General features: G+C 41.9%; 2 protein-coding genes across 3 annotated transcripts in view; one reads left to right on the top strand and one right to left on the bottom strand.

The window, feature by feature from the left end:
* The window catches only part of ELAPOR2 (endosome-lysosome associated apoptosis and autophagy regulator family member 2), a 108,015-nt gene extending 93,976 nt beyond the window's left edge, over positions 1–14,039 (top strand). The window contains exons 17-22 of the mRNA XM_054188344.1: positions 1,805–1,901; positions 3,089–3,190; positions 6,319–6,445; positions 7,220–7,398; positions 8,394–8,559; positions 11,931–14,039. Of these exons, the coding sequence (XP_054044319.1) occupies positions 1,805–1,901; positions 3,089–3,190; positions 6,319–6,445; positions 7,220–7,398; positions 8,394–8,559; positions 11,931–11,990 (731 nt within the window). The 3' untranslated portion in view covers positions 11,991–14,039. The remainder of the gene's footprint in view (positions 1–1,804; positions 1,902–3,088; positions 3,191–6,318; positions 6,446–7,219; positions 7,399–8,393; positions 8,560–11,930) is intronic.
* A 6,011-nt stretch (positions 14,040–20,050) lies between these two features.
* GRM3 (glutamate metabotropic receptor 3) overlaps positions 20,051–26,361 on the bottom strand; it is a 52,097-nt gene continuing 45,786 nt past the window's right edge. For both annotated transcript variants that reach the window (XM_054213324.1, XM_054213331.1), the window contains one exon: positions 20,051–20,157. In XM_054213324.1, coding sequence (XP_054069299.1) covers positions 20,084–20,157 — 74 coding nt within the window. In that variant the 3' untranslated portion in view covers positions 20,051–20,083. The remainder of the gene's footprint in view (positions 20,158–26,361) is intronic.

Below are 26,361 nucleotides of genomic sequence, written 5' to 3'. Positions count from 1 at the left end.
TTTGATTCTCTATTCCTTCTCCATTAAGCTTGTTACAATGTTTTTTTTTTATTTTAATTGCTCTTTTACTGCTGTTCTGATCCAAGGTGAAGTCTTAGTCAAAGCTACTGCCATTCTTGAGAGAGTCGTTGTGGCTTTTTAGCCATATAATTAATATCCTCTGAAGAATGAAATATGTTTTTTCACACTTGATTTTGCTTCTAGTGTTCTTATTTTTGAGGAATTGCACTTTGAGATGCCATCTCTACAGTACTGCATATTGGATGGGAATATTCTTTAATTGCCTCTGTTGAATATAGTAGGGTCCCTAGGAGCTATATTCTGCCAGTCTAGTGAGAAACTAATTCTGTCCATTTTGTTGCAATACAAATTTAAGTTATCCTGTGTTTGATGCAATGTCTTTGATGAGAGGAAATTATCACCCTTGCTGACATCAGCATATGTTCTCTGAATGAAGGCCCCTCCACAATAACCTGACATCTTTCTGCACATACTCCTGATGGTTCACAGAATCACAGAATGGTCGGGGTTGGAAGGGACCTCTGGAGATCATCTAGTCCAACCCCCTGCCAGAGCAGGGTCACCCAGAGCAGGTTGCACAGGAACACGTCCAGGCAGGTTTTGAATGTCTCCAGGGACGGAGACTCCACCACCTCTCTGGGCAGCCTGTAATGGTTGCTGCAGCACCACTCATTTTGGTCTGTCTGCTGATGTGGTGCTCTGTAGCCATCCCTCACCTGCAAGCCCTCCTGAGCAATGTTACTGAGCACATCAATCCATGTGCATTCACAGTCCCAGGCTCTGACTTGTCCTACACCAGGCAGTGGTGTCTAGTGCAAGCTGTCATCTTTGTTATCTACTACGTTTACCTAAAAGGGTTATAACCAGACCTGGATTTTTCCAGCTGTGCGAATCGTCCTCCCAAATGTAATGCCAGTGAAGTCAAAGGCCAGTCAAAGTCCTAAGAGTTCAGCTAGGCTGTCTGCACTGTTGCAAGAACAAGTGGAAAACTTCTTTTCTACAGTCTTTCCCATCTTCTCACCAGTTGCCTGCTGCTACCTCTTGTTCTTGTTGTTTGAGCAATATTTCACCTCACTAGAAGGATGCAGCCTGCCTCATTTGTACAGCTCGCTCTTCTTCGGAAGTGTTCCAGGGCAGCACCAATATTTTCTGTCTTTTTTGCTTCATGGGTTGGAAGAATCTCTAAGAACGTCAGTTACTTGAATCTTCCTCTTTTTCATCTCTTCTTCAAAATCCATGCAGATCTGTGTAACCTGTATTGTTCCACCCACCAGCCTGTCATTTATTCCAAAATGTGCCATCAAGGCTTGCTTGAGACTCCATAATCCTTCTGAGTCTTGTCATTGGATCTTTCGGTGTCTCTCCCACAGCAGTGCAGATTGCGTAGGGTGTAACCTGTTTGTGATGTGTTAGGGTTATACGTTGAAGGCATATGCTTTGAGCAGTTGATTGGGTCAAATGTCTTCAGCAGTCCTTTCCCAAACTAAATTACTTTATGATTCTGTAATATACCATGGTTGCTTTAAATTCATACAAAAGAGTAAAACTTATTTACACTGGTGTTGTTTTATTATTATTTTTTTTGTTACGTCTGTGTGAGGAAATCAGACTGTATGAGGAACATACAAATCTGCAAAGTTTAGTTAGAATAGAATAAACTGTATAATGTCATTAAATGCTATTAAGTAAGAACCGTACCTTTCAGACTGAGAAAACGTTATATGTGAACCCCTCAGAAATCCATTCTTAGCCTGTTCCTTTTTTTTTTCTTCTCAAATTTTAGGAGCTACTGTTGAAACAACGCTGGAAAATATCAGCATCGAGACAGATATGTTTCCTCCCTCTCCAAGCAAAATACCTGACGTGCATTTCTTTTACAAGTAAGTACAAAATACTGTTTATTGGTACATCAAATTTCTTCGTTTGTTTAAAGGAAACTAAAACTGTGAGGGGAGATCTTTAATCCACCTTTAGTCTTTATCACTTTAATCAGTATCTGGCTGATATTGACTGGCATGTTGAAGAGCAACTTTTGAAATCAGCAAACACTGTTTACTCAAATCTAAGTAACACTTGATGTAGAGAGTGGTACCAGAGCTTTGATTCATCCAGGTGCCACTTCCAGTGTCATGTTCTTTTCCATAATTTCTCATATATGGCTTTGATATGTCCACTTCCCGCTGCATATTTTCTTTCACATTCATTTGCATTTACTTTGATGTTACAAAAACGAACCAATCAAAGTTAAAAATAATTTTTCCAACCTGCGCAGTTACTAGTGTGCTTTTCCTATTCTTCACTTTCCTCCGTAAAAAGAATACCTCAGCTTGGGCAGGAATTAGCTGAAAGATCACCTCTATTAAGATTTCCGCATGCTGATATTCTAAGCTTGGACTCTGAAGCCTGTGGGGCTATTCAGCTTATCTTAAGGCACATACCTGTATTTGTTCTACTGATTTGCTCTCTAGATTGTGTTGGCTTTAGCGATAGATCTTAACTAGCTATAGCACTTTGGATATCAACACTTTATGCATATGTAAATACTTAAATTACGTGTCTGATTCTGCAAATTGAACCCCACAACAGTGACCCTACTTTGTGTGTACTATGTCTGTCATGTTGGAATAAAGTCCATTTTTTGAATACCTTTTGCCTTGTGCTATTTTGGGACAGTGTGGTTCTCAGATTACTAGGCAAGGAGTCATCATAAACTCTCCAGCAGAGTAACACGCCAACCACAGCACCTGCGACTCTCCTTTCTAACCGTTCTATTCTGTTTTGTAGGGCAGGTTTATTTCTTGACTCGGGAGAATTCCAACTAGCTAGAAAAACAGAGCGGTTCCATGAGTGACATCTCAAAACACTTTGACATTTAAATTAAGTGACGAAACCTACCCTGCTTCTGTTGCTCCTTTTTTTTTCCTTCCAGCTGACAAAGGCAAAAATGCTGTGGTAAAGGGTATTTCTTTAGTGCTGTAGTTGTGTAAATGGACAGAGACCTATGAAACAGCAACACTTATTTACTGAAGTGGAAATGTATTCTATTTCTCTTTTTGTTTGACGTTAGGTCTTCAACAGTGACGACCTCCTGTGAAAATGGCCGTGCAACTGTTGTGACAATGAGATGCAACCCCAACAAACCAGACCAAGGAGAGCTTTCTGTGCCCAGGTATTTAAGTATTCATATCCTAGAAGTGCCAAGAAGCCTTTTCTCCTCAGGTGATCTTCGCAAAACTCGTTAGTAATTGTATACTTAACAGCAAAGAGAAGTGCTGTCTCCCTCATCAGCCACCCAGGAGGTCTCACTCATTTCTCCCCGGTAAAGGATGGTGTGTCCATCACCTCCCAGCAGACCAACTGCTCTGTATTTAGGCTGTGTGGTGAGAGAGGCTAGAGCTTGGGCAGGTTGTTCCAAGCTTAAAGCCCAAACAAAATGTAGTGATATTTTGATGTTTCTTGTCTCCACTTCTCTATTTCAGTTCCTTATTTTGATCTTTGGTCTCCTGATAAGAACTGCCTTGTTGGGGTTTTGTAAGGAAGTTTTTCTTCTTTGATCTACAGCAGTAGCTGCAGACAAAGTGATTTTTTTTTGAAAAAGAGCAACCTGTCCTAGGAACTGTGAAGTCTGCTATCACAATGCTTTTGTTAGCCCTGACCCTGTCTAGTTCAAGTTCTATATATATTTATTTACATCTCTCATCACTCCAGTTTGTATCCTGGACCCCTTCTACCAGTGGTGTTTAATTTACCTGACTTTTTGTTCCCTTCACTCTGATTCAAGTGACTCCAAAAGCTTCTTTCTTCCAAAGCCCTGTTTATGCCTGCACATCAAAAGTTGCAGAGAAAACAGTAAAAGAATTAATTCTATTACTCTTTAGCATCACCCTGTGATTCTTCAGTTCTCCTCAATTCTGATAACCCTCCCCTTTCACTGTCTTAGTCTGTCTGGACGTTACTATAAAACTGCTAGAACATAGGAAGTTCCGTTCAAATACACGGAAAAACTTCTTTACAGTGAGGGTGACAGAGCACTGGAACAGGCTGCCCAGGGAGGTTGTGGAGTCCCCTTCTCTGGAGATTTTCAAGACCCGCCTGGATGCAGCCCTGAGGGATGTGCTTTAGGCAACCCTGCTCTAGCAGGGGAGTTGGACTAGATGATCTCTAGAGGTCCCTTCCAACTCTGAAGATTCCGTGATTCCGTGATTCCGTGCTGATAGCCCTCTCATTCATCCTCCTTCCCAAAAGTTAAGTCCTCTTCTCAAAAGCTAACAGCGCGAGAAGTGTGGGATCCTCTTTGATCCCTGTCCCTCTTGGGATGGGTGAACCATGCTCACCTGAATGAAGGCAAAGAGGCATCTACTTCACAGGATGGAGGAGTGATTGGTGTTTGAACACGTTTGGAGATGCTTACCCCAGTTTCCTAGGGACCTGACACACTACAGATTATGCTGGGCAACAAGCCATTATCTGTCAGCTGCCGTGTGAGAATCCTCCAGGTGTCCTTCTAGTGTTATAGATTAAACGGGAGGTGAGCTGTGGTAACTCACCTGTAGTGAGGGAGAAGTAACCTTACCTTGCTTGTAAAAGTGTGAGCATGGGTAGAAATGGCACACAGCTGACATAATGTACCTTATCTCAGTTCTTGTTGACTTCTCCCTTCCTAGCCCCCTTTGATTAGCTCAGCAGTCAGACAGCTATTTTCAAACAGTGAGATATCTGATACATGTCAAATAATACTGCATGTAACTCCTTGATCCTCCAGACGTGGTGTTTAGTATCACATGAAGTTACAATATAAGATGAAAGAGGCTGAGGAGAAAGGTCTGTCAATGCTTTTGCCATGTACATTGAAAAAATGTTCCATAATCCAGAGAGAACAGTTGTCAGTTGTCTCAAATCAGGGTAAGCCAGAATGGGCTTTTGGGGCTGTGAATTTTTCAGTCCTTCAGATCATAGATCATAGATCATAGAAAGGTTTGGGTTAGAAGGGACCTAAAGATCATCGAGTTCCAACCCCCCTGCCCTGGGCAGGGACACCTCCCACTAGACCAGGCTGCTCAAAGCCCCATCCAGCCTGGCCTTGAACACCTCCAGGGATGGGGCAGCCACAGCTTCTCTGGGCAACCTGTTCCAGTGTCTCACCACCCTCACAGTAAAGAATTTCTTCCTAATATTTAATCTAAATCTACTCTCTTTCAGTTTAAAACTGTTCCCCCTCGTCCCATCGCTCCACTCCCTGATCAAGAGTGCCCCCCAGCTTTCCTGGAGCCCTTTTAGGGACTGGAAGGGGCTCTAAGGTCTCCCCGGAGCCTTCTCATCTCCAGTCTGAATCAGGATAACAGATTTCCAGATGATATAGGAAAAAATTTTCAAATCCATTTTTCTGTATGGATATATTTCACATTTACATGACCTAGCTCCTTGCATGGACTTTTGGCCACTGCTGCTGTTAGACGTGATGTAATTGCCAGTAACAAAAGCTGCGTGAATGTCCTGCCATTGCCAGTACAACTTTCTTCTGCAGGCTGAATACAAAATAGGGTCGTTCGTCTTTCTTAGACCAAGAGAAGCTGTTATCTCTTCATTAACTGGTGAACATCCTTCTAGTAATTAACCATGACAGGACAAATCCATTCCATACGGACGAAATCACTCAGACATCATTAGAACAGCAGCAGGAACCAGATAGCAGCGTTCATGTGGAACAGTCACCCAGTGCAGAACAGCAATAGAGGTGCATGCTGAGCTAGCTCGTGTCAGTGAAATGCTGGAGTAGTTCTGCTGGTCTCCAAGGCTCCCTTCCCTTCCCTTCCCTTCCCTTCCCTTCCCTTCCCTTCCCTTCCCTTCCCTTCCCTTCCCTTCCCTTCCCTTCCCTTCCCTTCCCTTCCCTTCCCTTCCCTTCCCTTCCCTTCCCTTCCCTTCCCTCCTCTCCTCTCCTCTCCTCTCCTCTCCTCTCCTCTCCTCTCCTCTCCTCTCCTCTCCTCTCCTCTCCTCTCCTCTCCTCTCCTCTCCTCTCCTCTCCTCTCCTCTCCATTGTAGGTGAGTGAGTAGCACTCACTGCCAGGAACTGAACTGTTATTGTAGACCTTTGACAGCCTAACATCTGTTTTCACTTGAGAAAGCATTTTACAAACTGGGAAAAATTCTTCCCCCTAGATTTTTACCATCTGCTGACTTGAGGGATGTCTACCCATTTGTTGTACTTCCCATTACCAATTTTCAGCAGCAGAATGTGGATTGAGGATGCAAATCCCAGAGTGCTTCATAACTGATAACTAAGCTTTGCTGTCCTCCTAGTTCTTGCCCTGCAGGCACCTGCGATGGATGCACTTTCTATTTTGTATGGGAAAGTGCAGAAGCTTGCCCTCTCTGCACGGAGCAAGACTACCATGAGATCGAGGGAGCCTGCAAAAAAGGATTTCAGGTACAGGACCCATGTCTCCAAGTCAGATGGGTTCATTTGGGTATAACTTGGACTCTGTTGAAATTTGGTGTGCAAATTCAGATACAAGTGCAGGTAGAGTTGTGAAATCTCAGTCCAGGCTCTGAGCTGGCTGGGTCCAAGTCTCATTGGCAAGGTGCTGTGTTGAGACTCAGGGATATTTGTGCCAATGACAGCATGGTTCCTGGAGGAGAGCTGGCTTGTGCTGACCAGATGTGTGGGTAAGGACATGAACTTTGGATGCATTCATACATGCCGGAAAGTTATTTGTGAAGGATGGAGCGCCCAAAGGACTTAAATCCTTTAACACTCATAAACATCGGGGACAGGCTAGGACAGGATTCAGAATTTCAGTTCAGAAATTCATCCATCCTTGCTTGCAATTTTTTTGCTGCTGCCTTCTCTAGTCAAATATTAGGAAGTCCTTTCACAGATTCGTGACTGTCCTGTTGATCAACAGCTCCAATGCAAGCACAACACATTCACCATGTTGTGCCTGGTGAAGAGCAACATGGAAGAGGAAAGCCTTTTACCATGTCTGAACCTGCAGGCACAATCAAGGGGCCAACTGAGTAGATAATATGACTCCACCTAGAGTCCGAAAACTTGAAATTACATGTTTTGGTTTGCTTTCATTGAAAAGAACCTTTTCTAGCCGTTCTACCTCAAAACAACTTGTTTTCTTCAACTCTAAATAGTTCTCTCTTTTCCTATAAACAGCTCACTTTTTGGTCTTTTTTGTTTCCCATTTGAAAGGAAACCTTATATGTATGGAATGAGCCAAAGCATTGCATTAAAGGGGTTCCCTTGCCAGAAAAAAGGACCAGCGCTTGTGAAACAGTGGATTTTTGGCTAAAAGTTGGAGCTGGTGTTGGTGCTTTCACAGCCGTTCTGCTCGTAGCTTTGACCTGCTATTTTTGGAAGAAGAACCAGAAGTAAGTAAAATTGTGTTCCGTATAAAAGTAAGCTAAAACCTTGATGTAGTGAACAGAAAGACATTTCATGGATCTGATGTTATGACAATGTTGATGAGAAATACCATCTTGGATTAGTCTGTTAATCCACCAAGCCGAGGTTTCTTCTGTCAACAGTGGCTATCAAAAATGCTAGTGAGGAAAGCATAGAAAATCCACAGTAATTTGTTATGGAACAATTTCCCAACAGGAACTGACTTTTTAATGCCAAAGAGTTTGAAGTTGACCTTAGGTCCTGAGTAACACAGCTTTCTAAAGGTCTGAATACCAAAAGTATATCTCTTCAGTCTGATTAGTTCCTTTCAGTTGGGTTAAAATAAGGTTCTTGACCATATATCGCTTAGGTCTCTTTTGGCAGGTCCATGTCTGGTGCACACCCAAAAGATCTCTTCTCAGACTAAACATACTGGCTGTTCCCTATCCTCATTGTCCTCTGCTTCCCAAATCTCATGCCATAAACTTTCAAAACGTGATTCCACCTCTGTGGGATTTCATCGCCCCATAGCACATCCGTCTTCACCAAATGCAGACTCCAGTATCACGGTCCCCACCTCTTGCTGCCTCCTGCCACACACTGTTACACATCCCTCCCCCATAGCCTCTTTGGACAAGGGTGTGATGCAGATTCTGATAACGGACTGAAGTCAGACCTGCTGTTGCCCCAACCAGCACGCAGGTCACACTTCTTCATGCAGGGAATCTCCTGCCCTACTTGTGGTCTTTTGGGAAAACATGGCTCTTTTATAAGGATAGAGGTCTAATCTGGAGAGCAGGAGCTTGGTGTATTGTTAATACTGTTCTGGTAACATGTTTTTAATGATTGAAAAATATCTAATTTCCAGTAAATATCTCAGAGGTAACTATGTGGAAGGACTGCAGATAATCTAAATTACAAATACCTTGAATATGGGACATTTATAAAAAAAATCTATGCCTGTCTGGCTTTATATTTTCAGGCTGGAGTATAAATATTCCAAATTAGTGATGACAGCGAACTCAAAAGAGTGCGAGCTGCCAGCTGCTGACAGCTGTGCTATAATGGAAGGAGAAGATAATGAAGAAGAAATAGTATATTCAAATAAGCAATCACTGCTGGGGAAGCTCAAGTCCTTGGCGACAAAGGTGAGTAGTAATTACTGCTATTAATACTAAAAATAATTATTACCTTTATTTATTACTGGACGTGATGAGGCTGTGATGCTAATTTGCACAGTGCTTTGTGCAGCCTCCCACGCACACATCACCCAATCCATAGTCAATCCGCTGAAATCCACAGTCTGGATAATGATAGGAAATGTTGCAGGTATTGAGTAAATGCTTCGTCTTCTGCAGAGGGATTTCAGTCGCATTCCTTATTGTGTGGGTGATACCTAAAAAGCAGTTAATGGTGGGGGGAACCTCTCTTCCCGGGTTCCTACCAGATACCTCCATTGCTGAGGCGGAAAAAACTAGGGTCTTTTCAGTCTGGAAAAAAGACGACTGAGGGGGGATCTTATCAACACTTAAAAACACTTAAAGGGTGGGTGTCAGGAGGATGGGGCCGGGCTCTTTTCAGTGGTGTCTGGGGACAGGACAAGAGGTAATGGGTGCAAACTTGAGCATAGGAAGTTCCACCTAAACATGAGGAGGAACTTCTTTACCCTGAGGGTGGCAGAGCCCTGGCACAGGCTGCCCAGAGAGGTGGTAGAGTCTCCTTCTCTGGAGACATTCAAACACCGCCTGGACGCGTTCCAGTGCAACCTGCTCTAGGTGACCCTGCTCTGGCAGGGGGTTGGACTAGATGAGCTCCAGAGGTCCCTTCCACTCCCTACCATTCTGTGATTCTGTGATTATACATACAGAAAATTAACACTGGGAAGAGAGCCACCAGCCAGCTCCTTGCAGCTACCCTGGGCTGGCTTCATGGCTGACTCGAGAACCATAATTTTGAGTACTGTAGGACTCAGTTGAAGAGGAGGCATCAGCCACAGCCTGATACCCAATACAGCAACCTCCTCCATTTCAGTGGGAAGCAACAGCAAAAAGCAATTTTTCTGCAACACGTGTGATGTGGGGTTTTGCATGTCTGATTTCATAGCACAAAGGTCTTTGGTGTGCTTTGAACATTTCTGAGAGGAACAACAGAGGACCATCATGGTAGATCCTGCAAGCACTTTGCTCTTTATTCCAAGTGCCTTGAAGTCTATGGGAAGCGTAGTGTTGTCTTTAAGGGGGTCCAGCTGGGGCATCTATTATGATCACGATAAAGGTGGATGACATTTTCCCTTTCAAACAGTTTTGCTGAAGTGGGTTGTTTCAAAATAGGACCATAATAAAAAATTATTTTAAAAAGTCACTTTCTCATTTTGTTGTCAAAATAGTCATTCAGAATGTTGAATTTTGAGATTTTTTTCTTGTATTCCTTTTTTTCCCTTCTGTGATTGAGTGCAATGTAATTAAAATCTGTGTGCCTCCTTTCTTTTCCCTTATTTTTTTCTTCTCTTTGTTATTTTCCTTTTTTTTTATTGGACTTCTGTCCTCTTTCCACACTTACCTGCTCCCCAGACCTCCCTCCAAGGAGAAGTTACCATTACACAGCTAATATGCGGAACTTCCCCTTGACCCCAACCTGTCTATTTGTCTTGCAAAATCAATATTGTTCCTTGTGGAAAGGGGCAGAAATTCAATATTAATTCTTAATTCAATATTGGGAATATTGAAAATGTAAATGAAGTGAAATCACATCAATTTTTGTGGCGGAATTGCAAAAATGCAAGTTGATTCTATTTTGAGTCTCATAGGGACTGACTCTGAAATACTGATGGCTGTTTTTTGTCCGTGAAATGGCTCGGCGGGTGTGCCTGAGCGTAATGACCAGTGCTGCTGGGGAGGGTTGTGTTTTGCTGAATGCCTGATAAGTATAAAAGCTTTGCTGCCTCTATTTGCGGTACCAACCACTGGCTCCTTCCTGATTAGAAGTATAGAGACGAGAGTGTGGGAGAAGTGTTTTGTTTTTTATCTTTCTTTAAAGTAAGCTTTAGTACTTTAGTATTCAGAGTTTTTTAAAGTTCCTATATCTATTGTAGCAGGTTCACTGAGTATTCTCTCCTTATTAAACAAGCCTGTCAGACATTTCTAAGCTGATTCCCTTTTTCCTCCTAGATAATCATAGCTGGCAAACTCAGCTTCCAGTACCTCATTAGCTTACTGAAATCTGTGTCCTGTGTCCCTGCAGATAACCGGAATTTAATGTATATTTCTCCAAAACAAATGTTATAGGCATTAGTTTTCATTTATGCAAAAGATGAGGAAATTCATCTCCTGCTGCATATGCATGTAAAATACGGGAAAAAAAATATATAGAGGAAAACGGGAGAAAAAGAGGAGAAATGTAAACCGAGAGATAAAGAAAAATCTGAAGTATCCTAACTATACGTTCAAGCTTCAGGCAATGGTGCTTCTGTGAAGCAAAACATCTCATGAAGCTATTAGTGGTTTTGAGTACCCAAGGAATTCAGGGCTAGGTCTGTAAGTATAGAAAGAAGTGACAGTTATTTTTAATGAGAATATAGAAGTTAAAGAATTATGAAACTGCTTCAGATTGGAGGCTGTTCTCGTTCCATCTGTTGTCTCCAGCATAACAATACCAGGTCCTTCAGAACAAGAAATATACACTCTGCAGTAGGCTGGCGTGGGACAATTTCCCCCCCTGCTCTTTCTCACATCTGCACTAGGCTGTCCTGATCTCTGAGGGAGACAGCTGTAAAGGTCAGATCATGGGGTTAGTTTAACATAGTTTCCAAACTGTGTATATCAACAAGTATAAAAGGTAGATACACGAAGCCAGAACTAGCATTTTCTAGTGAGTATTTTTATGAGGGCTCCTTCATTCATTGTTTCTGCAGGGACCGTCGGGTTGTTGGCGCACGCAGTAATGCGTACGTCCGTGCTTCTCGCCCTGATGCCAGAGGGCCCCAGCTGGCGCCCAGCAAATAACAACAGAAAGAAAACTCAACCCTCTAGCCCAGCCCTGGTTTTTAAGATGGCAGAGGATTTGCAGAGCCTTTTTGCTCTGTGGGTCTCCCAGAGGACGAGTTGGGATGGGAATCCAGGAGTGAGGCAATGGCGTTCACATTCACAGACTTTGGTCCGAACATTTTATTTATTGTAGGAAACACATTCAGAAGTAATAATAACCATAAATATGATTACCTTGCAATTCCCCAACTCTGAATACCTCTCCTATACTGTGAGTACGAAATGCAAATTTTCCCTGTACCCTGTGCCATGGACAATATAACTGGCAAAATTTTATTGATTTTCCAAATTTTTTACAGAATTAGTAGCGTTGTAAAATAATAAAGGGTCAAACTGTGCACCTAATGACTGTGGTAGAAATAAAGTGAGGTCTTTGGCAAAGGCTGCTCTGGAGATATTAAGAGAAGTGACATTAGTAACCGTTGGAGTGAATTTGAGGAAACCCAGTTGATGGGAACCTGTCTTTTCCATTGCAGGAAAAAGAAGATAATTTTGAATCTGTTCAGCTGAAATCTTCAAGATCCCAGAATATATGAAGAATTAATGCTGCCTTCAAAGAAACAAACCTAATTTCTATTTTTACAGGACCATATTTTAAACATATTCTGGCACACATTGTAGTGGTGATCTTGGTGAGAAATGCTTGGCCATTTAGGAGGAAAGAAGACAGGAAGCAAACTAGAAAATTGGATTGCCTTACCATGTGATTGAGTACCTTGCCAAAAAAAGAAAGCAGACGCTTGGATTCCATACTGGGAATGAAATTCAACTCAGGAAGAGATATACATACTGCAAATAACAAGAATTTTTTGCATTCACCTGGGCATTGCTTAAGCATGCCGTATGATTTATAGGTACCTTTCATTTCCTGTCACTCCTTCTACTCGTAAGAATTGATTTTCAGAGAGGCCTGAAACCTCCCACAGAGGTTGCATATTGTCCTTTAGTAGCATAACTATGAGTCTCTCTTAAAATCAAAATTGTAAATGGTACTGGGAATAAACATCAGGTGAGTCTTGAGCTTTGGAAAGTATTTTTGATTTTAATACTTTGAAGAGTTGGATGGTCTGCGTTGGCCTAATGCAAGAGGTGTGGTGTTGCACCTGCAAGTTGAACCCATTCTGATGCCTAAGTCATGGCCATCATGGTTGGGGTAAAACCTGGTGCTATTAAATTTAAGTGTGTTAACTGCTTTTGTATGAATTGTAGGTCTGGGCCCATGAGTTTATAGGGAGTAGCAGGCTCAAACTCTATAAAGAGAAGGAAAGTGATATCTAAAGTGCAAGTTGCACTTGTCCCTCTCTGTGGCATCTTGTCCCTCTCTGGAATCTTGTCCTTTCAAGGGAGGTCGTTGACAGTTTCGGGACCCTCCCTTGGGCTGCCAATATGTCACCTTTCCCTGGGTTGCAAACCAACAAAGCCTGAACTACGGAGGTAAAGCAAGAATCTCTACTTCTGGAAATCGGGGGTGAGCTTTGGCGGTTGGGAGGCTTATTAGAAATGTTCAGCCACCCTCATTCCTGGACCCACGCAAGGAACGAGGACAGATGCCCGGCAGAGCTGAGCATGGGTTATGTACTTGTGCAGCTCAGCATCTAAATGCTTTCTGCTGTCAGTGCAAGTACCTGTCTTGGAAGAAGGGCACAAAATGGTGTCTTAAAAACTGGAGCCTGGGTGGACTTTTTCATAAAATCAGCCACATTATAAGCATGTGATCTTCATAATATCCACTGTAATAATTTCCTGAAATTCCCATTGAGTTTGAACTCAAAGGAATCTGAACCTTAGGCAAAAAATATTTGAGTAAAATTATGCAAGATTTGTATAGAGCCAGGAGAAAATGAGGAATGATTCTTGTATTGACCTCTGGTCAGAGTCATATTTTCATTATAGCAAAATTATGTGAATTGCTGAATGCATCAAAACCAGAAAAGACACATGGGCAGAAATGGTCTTTTTACTATAAGGAATACAGATTTTTGATTTTATATGATTGAGTAGATCTATCAGTAAAAGAGGGCCCACTTTTAACTAAAATTTAAATTAAACTGAGTTTTCTGCACTCTAAATATTTTATTATACTATAGATGTGGACAAAAATTTTATGAAGTTTAGATTTTATTGTTTTGTTTTTGTTTTTTTTTTGTTAGGAAAAATTCAGCTCAGTTATTTTATATCTCCAGTCAAAGAACACAAGCTTTACTCTTTTGATGGGAGATACTTCAGGCATCTTAACTGAAGTGGTGTACATTTTTTGTTGTTCTTGAAAAGGCACTTCACTTTCCCAACAAAGATTTTTATGGGGTATTGTTGAATGTATATTAAATACACATTCCTTTTTGTATATTTTGTACCATTGCACACTTATTATTGTACATTGTATTTGTCGTCATGATGTCATTTATATATGGTTGTCAAAGATGATATGCTCACGGAGTAAATGGTTATGGCTTTGGGATTTCACTTCTTGGATCTTTTATGAAGAGGGTTTTTATGTTGTTGATTTTTATTCAACTAGTGTGCTGTAGCATCAAAGATATATATCTGATGGGCATTCATAAAATAAAGTGAAAATATATTTGAAATTTTGGACTTGAGATGTGTGGTGGAACTGCAGCCTTTCCTGGACATTGCAGGTCTGCAGTGGTGGATAGAGCTTTTCACTGCCATCAAACTGCATCTGTCTACGTCTCCTTTATTTTTTTCCCTTCTCTCTCCATATGTTTTCCAAGCCATAATTACAGCTCATTCTCCAGAACATAATTTCTTATGTCATCGCTGGACCCTTATCTCCAAAATGCCTTAATTTTTATGAACTATATTTATTTTGACTTCATACCGCAGCGAGTTTGTTTGCTTCCTTTCTCTTTCCCTTTTATTTTCCAAATAAAGTACAGAGTGGAAATTTTTTGTCAGCTCTGACTGACTTTGCTACGACCCTTGTCAGCTCTGCTTCCAAATGGTTTGTTATGATATTGTTGAAAATCCTTCCAGACAATCTAATAGCGTATCTGGTACAGTGCTAACTTAGTGGGATACAAACCAATACTGTAGACTTTATTTACCTTAAGATAAGAAAATGTAATTTTCCAACAATTCAGCAAGTTAAAACTGGCATATTTTAGCTGACTTCTGCTATTCTTTTCTTTCTGTTAAAGATATAGTAGAGAAGGGCAGTTTCCATTTTCCAATAAGAGGCAAATTTTGGAAGCCTTTAACACTTCATTAAGAAATCAGCTGTCTGTGACCTCTTCTAGTACTCTGCCAAAATATACTTACAGCAACCTCCCCCTTTTTCCCACATGGAATCACATCAGAAACTGTTATTTGATGCCATAAAACAATGTGATCAGTCTGTTATGTGTTCACTTGATTAAACGGAATGCATTTTATTGCTGCATTTGCACGCTTTTCTTTGAAATCTGGAGTCAAGCAACTGAATCTCTTCGAGGATTAAGCACATTTTAGTGGTGTCTCTGTATAAATTATTGGCAAATTAGCAGAATGTTATTGTCTCAGCTTTGACAGTGCTTGCTAGGGGGGAAATGTGCAAATGTATTCTGTCTTGGCTCTGATTATGTTGGTTGACGTTTGTAATATATAATACGACTGATTAAGAGTCTAGGCTTGGGGAAAATTAAGTGTCTTAGAGTCATAAAGGGAAGTTACTGAGTAGCTTCAAGGAGCTGTCATCTTTGTTCAAAGAAAGGATTTGACTATTTGCTCTTGAAAAAGAGGTTCTGAGACTCTTCATTAGTAAGGGAAAGTTTGCAGTTTTTGGCTTGCCTGTCCTGCCAGAGCTAGTAGTACCCATAAGGTGGAGATACTTAATTATAATCAGACAAGATAGCAGCAGATGTTGCCATTTAGGAGCCAGCGGTTGTTGACTCATCCCCAGCAGTGGTCAACACAAAGTGCTTCAATGTAAGAGTAAAACCAGCTACAATTGGTGCTGACATGCCAACGGGGATGACATTTTTCCTAAGTAAGGAATGCCGCTCATTGGTCCATATCATGAAGCACGGAGGCCTTAAATATCTATTCTATATAATGTAACAGGGAATGATAACCTCAAGAGAAATCTTGGGAAGTTCTGCTTATCTTTGGTCGTCTCTCTCAGTCTTTCCCCTTGTATGCTTCTTTCACTGAATCCCCTTGTTTTTATTTCTTGCTGCTTTTGAATGCTTGTGAACTGTGCTTCTTTGGCAAGCATGTAAGGAGGTAGGAACAGACGTAAAACGAGGTCAGGCTCATCCTAAAATACACAGTGTGTGTCACAACATACGGTGACATCCCCAGTCACCTGGTTGGATGTGCCCACACTGAATACGTGCAGGAGGAGCGAGGGAGACATGAGAATTGAGTTGATCATAAGCTGCCACTGTGTTTTGGTTATTTCTCTGGATGTACAGAGTTGGACGTCATCAGGAAGAAAACTCCAAGGTCTCATATACTGGGTGCTCTAACGGCACCTGAAACCAAAGCGAGGTTGGGTGGATGGGTGTTTGCTTGAATAAAAGATGTGCAAGAGTGACCTCTGAGAGTTTTGATGTTATATACATCCCATTCTGGCCCTTGCCTTCTTCCATATTTAAAATGGCAATGTGCTAGAAAGTCATTATCTGCTTGCCGTTGTTGCCTCTAAAGGAGGGGTTGGTGTGTGTAGGGAAGTGGCACCGCTGGGGCGAGAGAAGATCTTTCCTGACCCTGCCACTTCCTTAGAGGAAGAAGAGAGAAGATGAGCACTCCAGGCCGCCCCCCCAGCCTTTGCTTCCTACCCATCCCCTTCCTATTGCAAAACCAGCCCAGCCTGGCCTTGGCCTCTTTCTTTCTTGCAGTGACAAAGCTCAGCTCTGCCTGTGTTGCTGAGAAGCTTTGAGGTGGCTGTGGATAAACAGCTTCTGCCTTTCATCTTGCGGACCCAAGCATTAATGAGTAGGTGATGACATCATGGGCATCAGACTGTGTTTGGTGATGAGTTAAGGGTTTGTTTTCGTCTCCCTTACTCTAAGTGTACTAATTGGGTGAAGGATTGCAGCTCTTTACCACAGCTGAGATTTCTGGGTGGAGTCAGGATATTTTGGACATTTTCTGCTGATTTTGGGGATTTGTTTTGTTTAGGTAGAACATGACATTTTTAAAGTAAGTTTTGACCATTTTTCATTTTGAAAGGACAACTCCTTTTGAAATTTCTCTGGCTATGCCTGAAACCAGTTGTATTCAATTAATTCAGGAAAAATAACCACTTGAAGACAAAATATAATGTTTTCGTTTGCCACAGTAGATTTTTGTTTTGCTTTCAAATTTCACTCAAGACTTAAAAAAACCCCACCTCTCCTACAAAAAAAATAAAATATCAACCAAGAACAAAGACAAAAAAAAACGCCAAAGCTTGTTTACTTCAGATTGACTGGCGATGATTTTTTTGAGTCTTATTTTTCTGCTCAGCCAATAAATAAAAAGTGATCAGTTTTCCACAGACCTTTCTGCACTCTTGATTTGTGTCAGGTACTCTGAAGTTATGGTTTCTGATGACAAATAAATAAACTTTTCTGCAGCCTCCAGTAAGGCACCACAGATGCTGGGTTAAGCCTTGCTCTCGTCCCCAGCGTTTCCCCGCGTTGGCTGCCTGCAGGGCTCAGAGCAGTGTGACGACTCTTCAGGCTCCCAGCCAAGGTACCTGAGGCTTCCCTCCACCATGCAAGGAACCGTGACAGAACCCACTGTGCTTTGAGGTGAATTACTCAAGTCTTTATATATGGTGGGAGCGATGAAGAGACAGAAGAGTTTTCTGCTCTGAAGCCAGGTTTTACACAAATGGGAACAAAAACTATAAACTGTTCTAAATAGAGAAACTAAAATGATGATGCGAGACAACAGCAATAAATAAATAAATAAATAAATAAATAAATTTCTGTTTCTCAAGAGATTTTCATGCTAGTATTGTGTGCACAGCCTCTGCCAGACTTTGACATTTTCCTTTTTTGTTTTGCTGTGTTTTGAAACTGGATTACTTGAATCATCAGGCAATACCAGATAGTCTGCATCCTTAGACATCCGATGGAAAGTAGTGAAAATCTTTTAAGACAAAACCAAGTAAAATACAAAAATGACGTGAACATTCGGTGGGGCTGGAACTTCAGAGCTACATGTGGTTTGGTTTTTTTTTGTATGAAAAACCCACATGCAAGTGGCTTTCAAACCACCTAAGTATTCATAACGCCTGTTCAGACACAGACATTGGGTCATTTTCTCAATAGTGCTATCAAAAAGAATGAAAACTCTGGCACTGTAAGATCCTCACCTGCTATAAATTAGCTTCAGTAATGCCAATTTAGATTCTGGGGGTGGAATATCATCTGACGCAATGCCTTTATTTTCAGTGCAAACTTTGTGATCTGAGCAAGCTCTGCTAGCCTTTGTTTGGAGAGATTCACCTCAGCCCAAAGCAGCAGTCTGAGATAAGCCAGGGGAACTGTGCCCACTTCTCTCCACTGAATACAAAGGCAGAAGAGGTTGACAATCTCATATGTAGCTATTTATATTAATGAATGTCCGGTGAGGGTGGATTTGACCCTGATTGCTGCTTTCCATAAAAATTGAGAAGAAATTCACATTGGCTTGGCCATTTTTAAGAGCTTCATAAAGATAACGTAGGCGCAGGGACATCAGCATTACGGTCAGATATTCTGACCTGTTGCCATACTGTGAACAGCCTCTTAATCCACGAAAGTGCACACAAAAGTCAAACGAATGTAGCCTCTGCCCAACTTGAGATGCTTTAAGGGGTCTTGGTTTAGAAAGCAAGACTCCCAACCTGTCAAAGCTTGACCCTCGTGAGAATCAAGCCCAAAACATTAGGCACTCCAAAGCTTGTGGAGAGAAAGAAGCTGAATGCAGGGCTCTGCATGGGATGCGGGGCTGAGCAATGCCTATTTTGGGGAAAGTCACGGGGGTTTTTGTATTAGACAGCTCCATGATGCCCAGACTTAAATAGCTGCCTGTGTTGCCAGTCACAGAAGTGTAGACATCAAGAGGTCTTTGCAGGTGGACATATGGATGTCCAAAGAAAATAAGTATATATCTGTGAGTAGGAATTTCAAGACCCTGCATCTTTAATTTTTGAATTCAAAAGAACAGCTACTTCCTTTGCCAGTTCAGCCCTAAGGACTTGCACCTCCACAGAAATGTGTAAAAACCTCTGTGAGTGCAGGAGAACTAGGCTCCAGAGAACTTGTTCATCCAACAGCGTGTATCTGTAGTGTCTGCCTTTCAAGCCTCAGTGGTGTTGCCTTTGAAGTCAATGAGAATTTTGCTATTGACCTCAGCTGGAATGAGATCAACAGGAACAAGCCCTTAGGTAAATATGCCCAGACACATTAATCAAAGGTGTGTTTGTTTCCTTAATGACTTTTTGGACCTGGCAGAAGGGAGGATTTGAGATTGTTTCAATAGAGTGAGGGCAGCTTTAAGAGAGCAGTTATAAAAGCCAGACTTTAAAGGTATTTTGCAGTTGTCTAAGTACCTGGTATATGTGTCTTAAATCGCTTGGTTTGAATGCAAAGGTCACCGAGAGACATGTGTAAATGTCTCCTGGATTTCTCTTTTGTGACTTTTTTTGGTCTCTCTTTCTGTGGTTGATGCAGACAAACTGAACCAGCTTTGTTTTGGCTGGAGGTATATAACAGTCTTAGCTAATTTTCTGACAGGTTTTCTTCCATCTCCTTGCCAACCTAATCTAAAATCTCTTTGTTTTTTTTTATATGCTACCAATCTATTGCGTGCATGACAGCATTAAGTCGTGCCAAATGAATGAACCAGTGATCAAACATTTTTTGCTAAGATCTCGTTGAGATGCAATTAGGCATTTTCACTTTTGAAGATCACCGTACATTTTAAGAACAAAAAGAGCACCTGAGATGCTTTAATAATAGGCATTTTTTTTTAAGGAGAGGGAATTTATACTTGACCCTGACAAAGCATTCATCGTAAGCACATATTATGTGGTATGGATTTTGCAACACAGGTACAGACTCATACACAGATATGTGTGTGCACACATTAGTACTGCAGGCTTTTAATCCTTTTTACCTATCCTGGTGCCTAGAGAAATGTAATGACCTTGAGGGAGGAAGAAACAAAAATGAAAACATGCTGAAAAACTTTTATCTTTTTATTATTGGTGCCTTTACATTAATACTGCTGTTTTGTGCTGAGAAAACCAATCTGTTACACGTAAGGTAACTGTAATATACAACATAGAAATGCAGTCTAAGTTAATTACAACAAGGAGCTACAAAAAACTTTCGTAGGAAAGAAGTCACCTAACATTGCAACAGTGCTTGCAACAAATCACTCCCTTACTGCAGGACTATGCACATTGTGAACCATGGTTATTTACATGTCCCTTACAACCGTTAACAACAGAAGGGCTAAAATCAGTCTAAAAAGTTCCAGAACATCACTATATACTGTACAATCCTCAAAAATAATTTATTACACTGTTTCTAAAAAAAGGTACTAGTTTTGTTTTGATTTTGTTTGTTTTCTGGTGTTTTCCGGAGTGCACAACGTGTGCAAAATTTTGCCTAACAGTCTAAAAACTCAAAAACTGAACTGCAAGTCACAGTCACAGAGATGAAGTGGTGGAGTCCAGAACTTCCCTTCCATTGCAGACGGTCGGTACGTACATACTAGCAGATGCTGAAAGAGAAAGAGAGAGGATAATTAACTGCCTTCATGGCAGCAAAAAAATTACAACAACATGTAGGATTAGAATTTGTGTTGATCTGGACCGTCTCACCCAATTTAACCATGCCCAGTGAAAAGTCACGGTATGTGACTGTGTCAGCAGTGGGGCTGATGGAGATGCTGCTTGCACCTCTACAAGGCAATTCAGATCCGAGGCTGAAGCATCCTCTGGAGGAACCCAATTTCTCTTTGCTGACCATTGAGAGTGCTTAGGCTGACTAAGCTTCTCCAAGAAGTGTCTGGGGTTGTTCAGCCTGGAGAAGAGAAGGCTCCAGAGAGACCTTATAGCGGCCTTCCAGTCCCTAAAGGAGGCTTAATGGAAGGATGGGGAGGGACTCTTTATCAGGGAGTGTAGCAATAAGATGAGGGGTAACAGTTTTAAACTGAAAGAGAGTAGATTTAGATTAAATATTAGGAAGAAATTCTTTACTGTGAGGGTGCTGAGACACTGGAACAGGTTGCCCAGAGAAGCTGTGGCTGCCCCATCCCTGGAGGTGTTCAAGGCCAGGCTGGATGGGGCTTTGAGCAGCCTGGTCTAGTGGGAGGTGTCCCTGCCCATGGCAGGGAGGCTGGAACTAGGTGATCTTTAAGGTCCCTTCCAACCCAAACCATTCTATGATTCTATGAATAAAATATAGAAAATATTTTTGGATAATTCCGGGCCACTGGGTCTCACTTTATAGCACTTTGCATGGTAGTGTGAATTAATATAGCTAGAGTGGTGCTAAAATATCCCTGTAGAATAAAAAGTGAACCTTTGTTTTTTCTGTGTTTTGGTAAGAAACGCTCAGGTCTGATCCTTTCAGCTTTCACATAATTGGAATGGACATTCCTGAAATAAAATACAGGTATTTTTAAATCCAGGAGAGAATCTACCTCTGCATATTGGGACTGTGTGCTGATTTACTTTTAATAAAAAAAAATAAGAATTCTAAGTACATGTTGGATGGAGAGACGAAATTTTTGAATAACTGAATTTGAAAGCAATATTATTTCTCACCTAATCCCAGAATATTTTCTGGCCACAATACCCTTAATTTCTAGGAGCTGTGTTCAATATGCACCCAGAGGAGAGGGTCAGATTCTGATATCCTTGTCTACGTTGCCTAATATTTTATACATCAGGTTTTCATTGCTTCAGTGATAAAAGATTAGATCTGAGTACCAGAATGTGTTTCTAAATGTATTTTATTTTGACTGTAGGATATATTACCATTCTGCTAAAGCCTTGTGGTTTTCAATTTACAAGCAAGCTGGTTTGTCCGTCTTTGTTAAAATTATCCATTGGGCATCAGGAATGTGTTTTCAGATACTCTGTGACATCTCTGCTTATGGCACCACAAAGCCGTTTTTTGAAAGATACATTAGGTTAATGATAGCAGTGACCCAGAGAAATGTGATGCCTTCATCAAAGAAAACACACAGCGAGCAATGACTTAGTAAACTCAATCATCCAGTGTAAAAAGCAATTTATGCAGCTGACAAGGGCATGCTCAGTCTTCCAAAACTGGTGCTGGCTACGCTCTCCGTTGCAGACTCGTTCTCCAAAGATGCTCAGCATCATTTTCAGAGCAGATCACTATTTATTCAAATCAGCTACTATTTCTAATTCTTTCATTGACTGAATAAATATTTCATGGAAAACAGGACTGCTTTAACAAGAGAAATTTAGAGGCACCTATTGGACTAACCTACTATTCAGAGGGCAGGACATATTCCTGATAAACAGGAGAGCCAAAAATGAGGCCGGTCTCTGAATTAGGTAGATGGAGTTTGATCTCTCATAACCTGGATATGTGCTGTGAGTCACATATGTGAAAGCAATCATTTGGAGTTAAAAGGGCACAGGACAGCATGTCTACAATTTTGTGAAAATTATCCATCAGGTTTTGTATCCAGTACTTTTAACTGGGTATAATATGGCAGGACATCGACCCGAATTTTTGATTATTGTTATTATTTTTTTATTTCTACTTATTGTTGGCAAATAGAAAAAACAGTACTGCTTAGGAGACCCAATTCAAATCCCTGTTCTACCGCAGTATGAGTACAGGCAAAAGCATTTCATTTCTGTGAACATCAGTCACCCACCCAGAACGTTTTTAGCTTCGGGGTTTTTTTGAAGTCCCAACACATTGAAGAGCATGAATAGCTCAAATACTACGGTAACTGGGTCGGGAGGATGTCAAAGTTGGACAGAGAAATATGGTGGTAGGCGAGAAACAAGTGGCCTGGTGTTTTCAGTTCCCAGGCTTCCTCCACAGCACGTACCTCTCTTGTAGTGCTGGGAGGCAGTTATTAACTCTGCCGGGTGGAGTAAAGCGTTCACACTCAGTATCCAGCTCTCTCTGAGACTGAACAAAAGATCTTACTTTTCCTTACAGGCCTCAGCACCGTTAATCGCTGGCCCTGCAGGGTTCTGAGTTTCACGTTGTGTCTTACAGCAGCAGCCAAAGGGCTTCCTGAAATATTGCTGGAGCTGCTAGAGACCATTCACCTCCATTTTGCCTCGTGCTGAGGGCAAGCTAAAATGTGTGACATGACCAGAAGTCTTGATCTGGCTGCAATTCATGCTTTTGATCTTCTCTTTCTTGGTCGTCCCTCATTTTTCTTAGATAATCCAAGGCAAAGAACCGGAGGTAAAATGCAAGAACCCAGCAGTGCCATGGGCACCTTGCAGTGTGCCTACATGGTGAGGAACAGGCAGACTCAAACCTGCCGTCTGTGTGCCACTTCCTCCACTCATGCTCACAGATGGACAACTCTGAGTTAGTCATGTATAAAAGCCGTATATCAGGTCTAGTTTGGAACAAGGTCTGGGAAAACAAATTCTGAAAGAGAAAATTTGCCAGCCTGGCTATAAACAGTAGCTTCATTTCTTTTTCTGACCCCTTTGGAGGACAACTGGAGGAGCTCAAGTCCATGTGTGGCTCTCCATGTGGACATAACTTGCATGAATGATACCTTCTGTGTGTAAAAGCTCATCCTGAATCATGTAGGTGTTTAAATCAGTCCTGAACTCTCTGGGAAGTTTTATGAGTGCTGACTTCCTACCTTACGAGAAAACCTCTGCCAAACCCATAAAACAGGCCACAGGAAAACTGGGAAACATCCCAATGGGGGAAACACTGCAGGGGGAGCAGAACTTACACAGCACTGCCAAAAGTGAATTTTTAGATTCAAATAAATGTGTACAGATATATCAATTTCAAAACACGTCATATACCTAGGTACACATATATCCTGTCTCTTTTCAGCTTAAACCTATATTCTTTTGTAGTCCAGACTTCAGCTGTCAAAATGATCAAAGCTTGGTGCCTCTAAAACAAGTTTCCTCACCTAGTGGCAAAGTATTCACCTCTACTTGCTTTCTGCAGAGCATGTAGCAAAGACGAGCAGCTGTATTCAGGTGACTACGTGAGGTGCTCAGTTTAGCTCTCATGACCGCACTGCAGCTTATGTGGTTGACCATTGACTCAGGCCCTTCCTCCACTGCTCTGTTTAGGGATGTAACTGCGATACACATTTGGAGCTAACACTTAACACTACCCCAGAGCACCATGAGCGTCACTTACCGTTTCTTATAGTGTTTGGCCAGTTTTCACGGTTCCAGGAACTGTGTGTGAGTCATTTGCTGTTCATGACCCACTACACTCTTGGCATTAAGGACTGATGGAGTGAGGAGGTTGGTGGCAGCCCTGAGATGCAATGGAAGTAGGAATCCATGGAGATAGGAAACACATTGCCCTTTTGAGCCACTTGGGTACTCCTGTCCCTTAAGGCTGTGATAATGAACAAGAACTGGCTTTTCGGATGTTGCTGTTACTACAATGCCCTGGAGATAATTTTGGTCAGTCTCATATTAAGCAGTTTCTGACTGATGAAAACAGCATCAAGACCAACATGAAAACAAGCCAACAGCCCCAAGACTGACGAGGGGAATATTTTAGACGTGGATTAGAATCAATCTGGATGACAATCTTTTCAGAGGTTTATAAATGACTAAGCAGTTAAAAAAAATAAAAGAAAATGTACTTAAAATAATTTACAAACAAATGGAAGGGAGTAAGGGAAAATTTTCCATCTTACAAATATTGGTGCTGTGATAGACAATGAATTCTCAGTGTTATTTTCCCAAGTAACTGTCCTAGATGGAAACTATAGGGCTTTTTCCACTGTATGTGGTGGGCCTTTTAGTCCTGCTTCCAGGTCCATGTCTTACCATGGTCTGCAAAGACCAACAAAGATGAGCAGCCCTTATTCAGTTAGGTGTAAGCAGGAAAAGGAAATGACTGGGGCCACCTTTCTAAACAGTGAAGTAGCAAGAGATTGTAAGTCTGGATTTTTATACTTTCCTTAATGTCTTAGATGTGAAAAAGTAGGCTTTTAATGTAAAGATGTGCACTGAAGATGTCTTTCAATTGTATGCATGCTTGTGCACACACAGGTATTATCCAGCTGTTATAATAAAATATTGAATTCCAAAATGCAATCCTGTACAAAAGTATCCATGAATCAAAATGGTTCCTGACTAAGCTCATTCCACAGCATGAGAGAATAAAAAAACTTGGAAAGACCACTTATACAAAATTCATAGGGATGAAAATAATCTCATGGGACTTACCATTTCATCAAGAGACCAAACTTCCAAAGCTTATTGGGAATCCATTGGTCTTGCAAATCCAGGTCTTTTGGTAGTGCTCAGCACTTCAGGCACTTAGGGCCATCGCATCTCTCTTGGTTTAAGTTTCCCAAAACAGTTAGGACATTTTGGTTTCTGGTGTCAGGGTTGGATGCAGTCCTGACTCATGAGATGGGGAAGTGTAGAGCCACATAGCTGCTCTCTTGCTCAGGGACCTGGGCAATCATGGCACAGTATGGTTTGGGTGTGGGATGGGTGAGCCAGAGATGGCTGGGACCTCTTTATCTTCTGATCCCTGCCAATGTGATACACAGCGGGGTCCCAACTTCATTCCATGTTCTCTCTGAAATCTGAAGTGCCAAAGGTTTCTAGCCAATTTTGAAATTTAAGTCATACTCAAAAACCTGAGGCTAGGTTAGTGTGAACTTGCTGGCAAGCCTTGCTCTGTGTCCCCCCTTTCCTCTGCTTCTTATCCCTTGCCTCTTTCTAGTTGCAGTGCACTTTTTCAATTAGCTTTCCCGGTTAGACACGCTGTCTGCAGAGCTCCATGAACAAGGTGCGGTGTGCTCCCATCCTTGACTAGTTAAGCTTGACAAGGAAAAAAAAAACACCCATACAGGTGAATTTTTTATTTTAATCACAAAATCTCTAAGCAACTCACCCAGAAGAGGAGCAACAGCCTCAAATCAAAACCACAGATGTGAATTTGCTTGGGGTGAAGAGACTAAAGATGAAGGAAAGGAGGGAGGCAGAGCAGACGAGCCACCCTGGCAATAGAGCACTGATTGCTTCTCCTGGCTGTGGCACTTAAAAAGGGTATTGCTCACACTCTGCATACAGATTCAGCTTGTGGCATCCCTTGTATGCATTTGCTGCAGACTTGGAACCTTTCCTTATCACGCCGGTGATAAGAGCCATTGAGAGCATGCTGCATTGTGGCCCAGGCCCTGCCGGCGTGTCATTTTGACAGGAATACTCCAGGGCAATCTGTTCCTGTCGCTGCTGTGAGAGAGACAGGGAGCGAGAGGCTCTGCTCGCTTTGTGCAGTGGGCTGGAGTCAGAGCCCGCCGAAAGCTTTCTGCTGACTTCAGTGAGCTTCAGAGCGGGCTCTGAGATGATTCCCTTGGGAGGGGATGGGTTTTTCTCTCCAGACACAAATCAAGCGATGGAGAAGAGGAGGCTCCGGGGAGACCATATAGCCCCTTCCAGTACCTAAAAGGACTACAGGAAAGTTGGGAAAGGACTCTTGATCAGGCAGTGTAGTGATAGGACGAGGCACAATGGTTTTAAACTGAAAGAGGGGAGATTTGGATGAGATATCAGGAAGAAATTCTTTACTGTGAGGATGGCGAGACACTGGCCCAGGTTGCCCAGAGAAGCTGTCAATACCCCATCCCTGGAGGTGTTCAAGGCCAGGCTGGATGGGGCTTTGAGCAGCCTGGTCTAGTGGGAGGTGTCCCTGCCCATGGCAGGGGGGTGGAACTAGATGATCTTTAAGGTCCCTTCCAACCCAG

Source organism: Rissa tridactyla, chromosome 1 (genome assembly GCF_028500815.1).
Source record: "Rissa tridactyla isolate bRisTri1 chromosome 1, bRisTri1.patW.cur.20221130, whole genome shotgun sequence".
In the NCBI taxonomy this organism is placed as follows: domain Eukaryota; kingdom Metazoa; phylum Chordata; class Aves; order Charadriiformes; family Laridae; genus Rissa; species Rissa tridactyla.
Note: the sequence above shows the minus strand (reverse complement) of the source record. Positions and strands in the feature narration are given on the sequence as shown.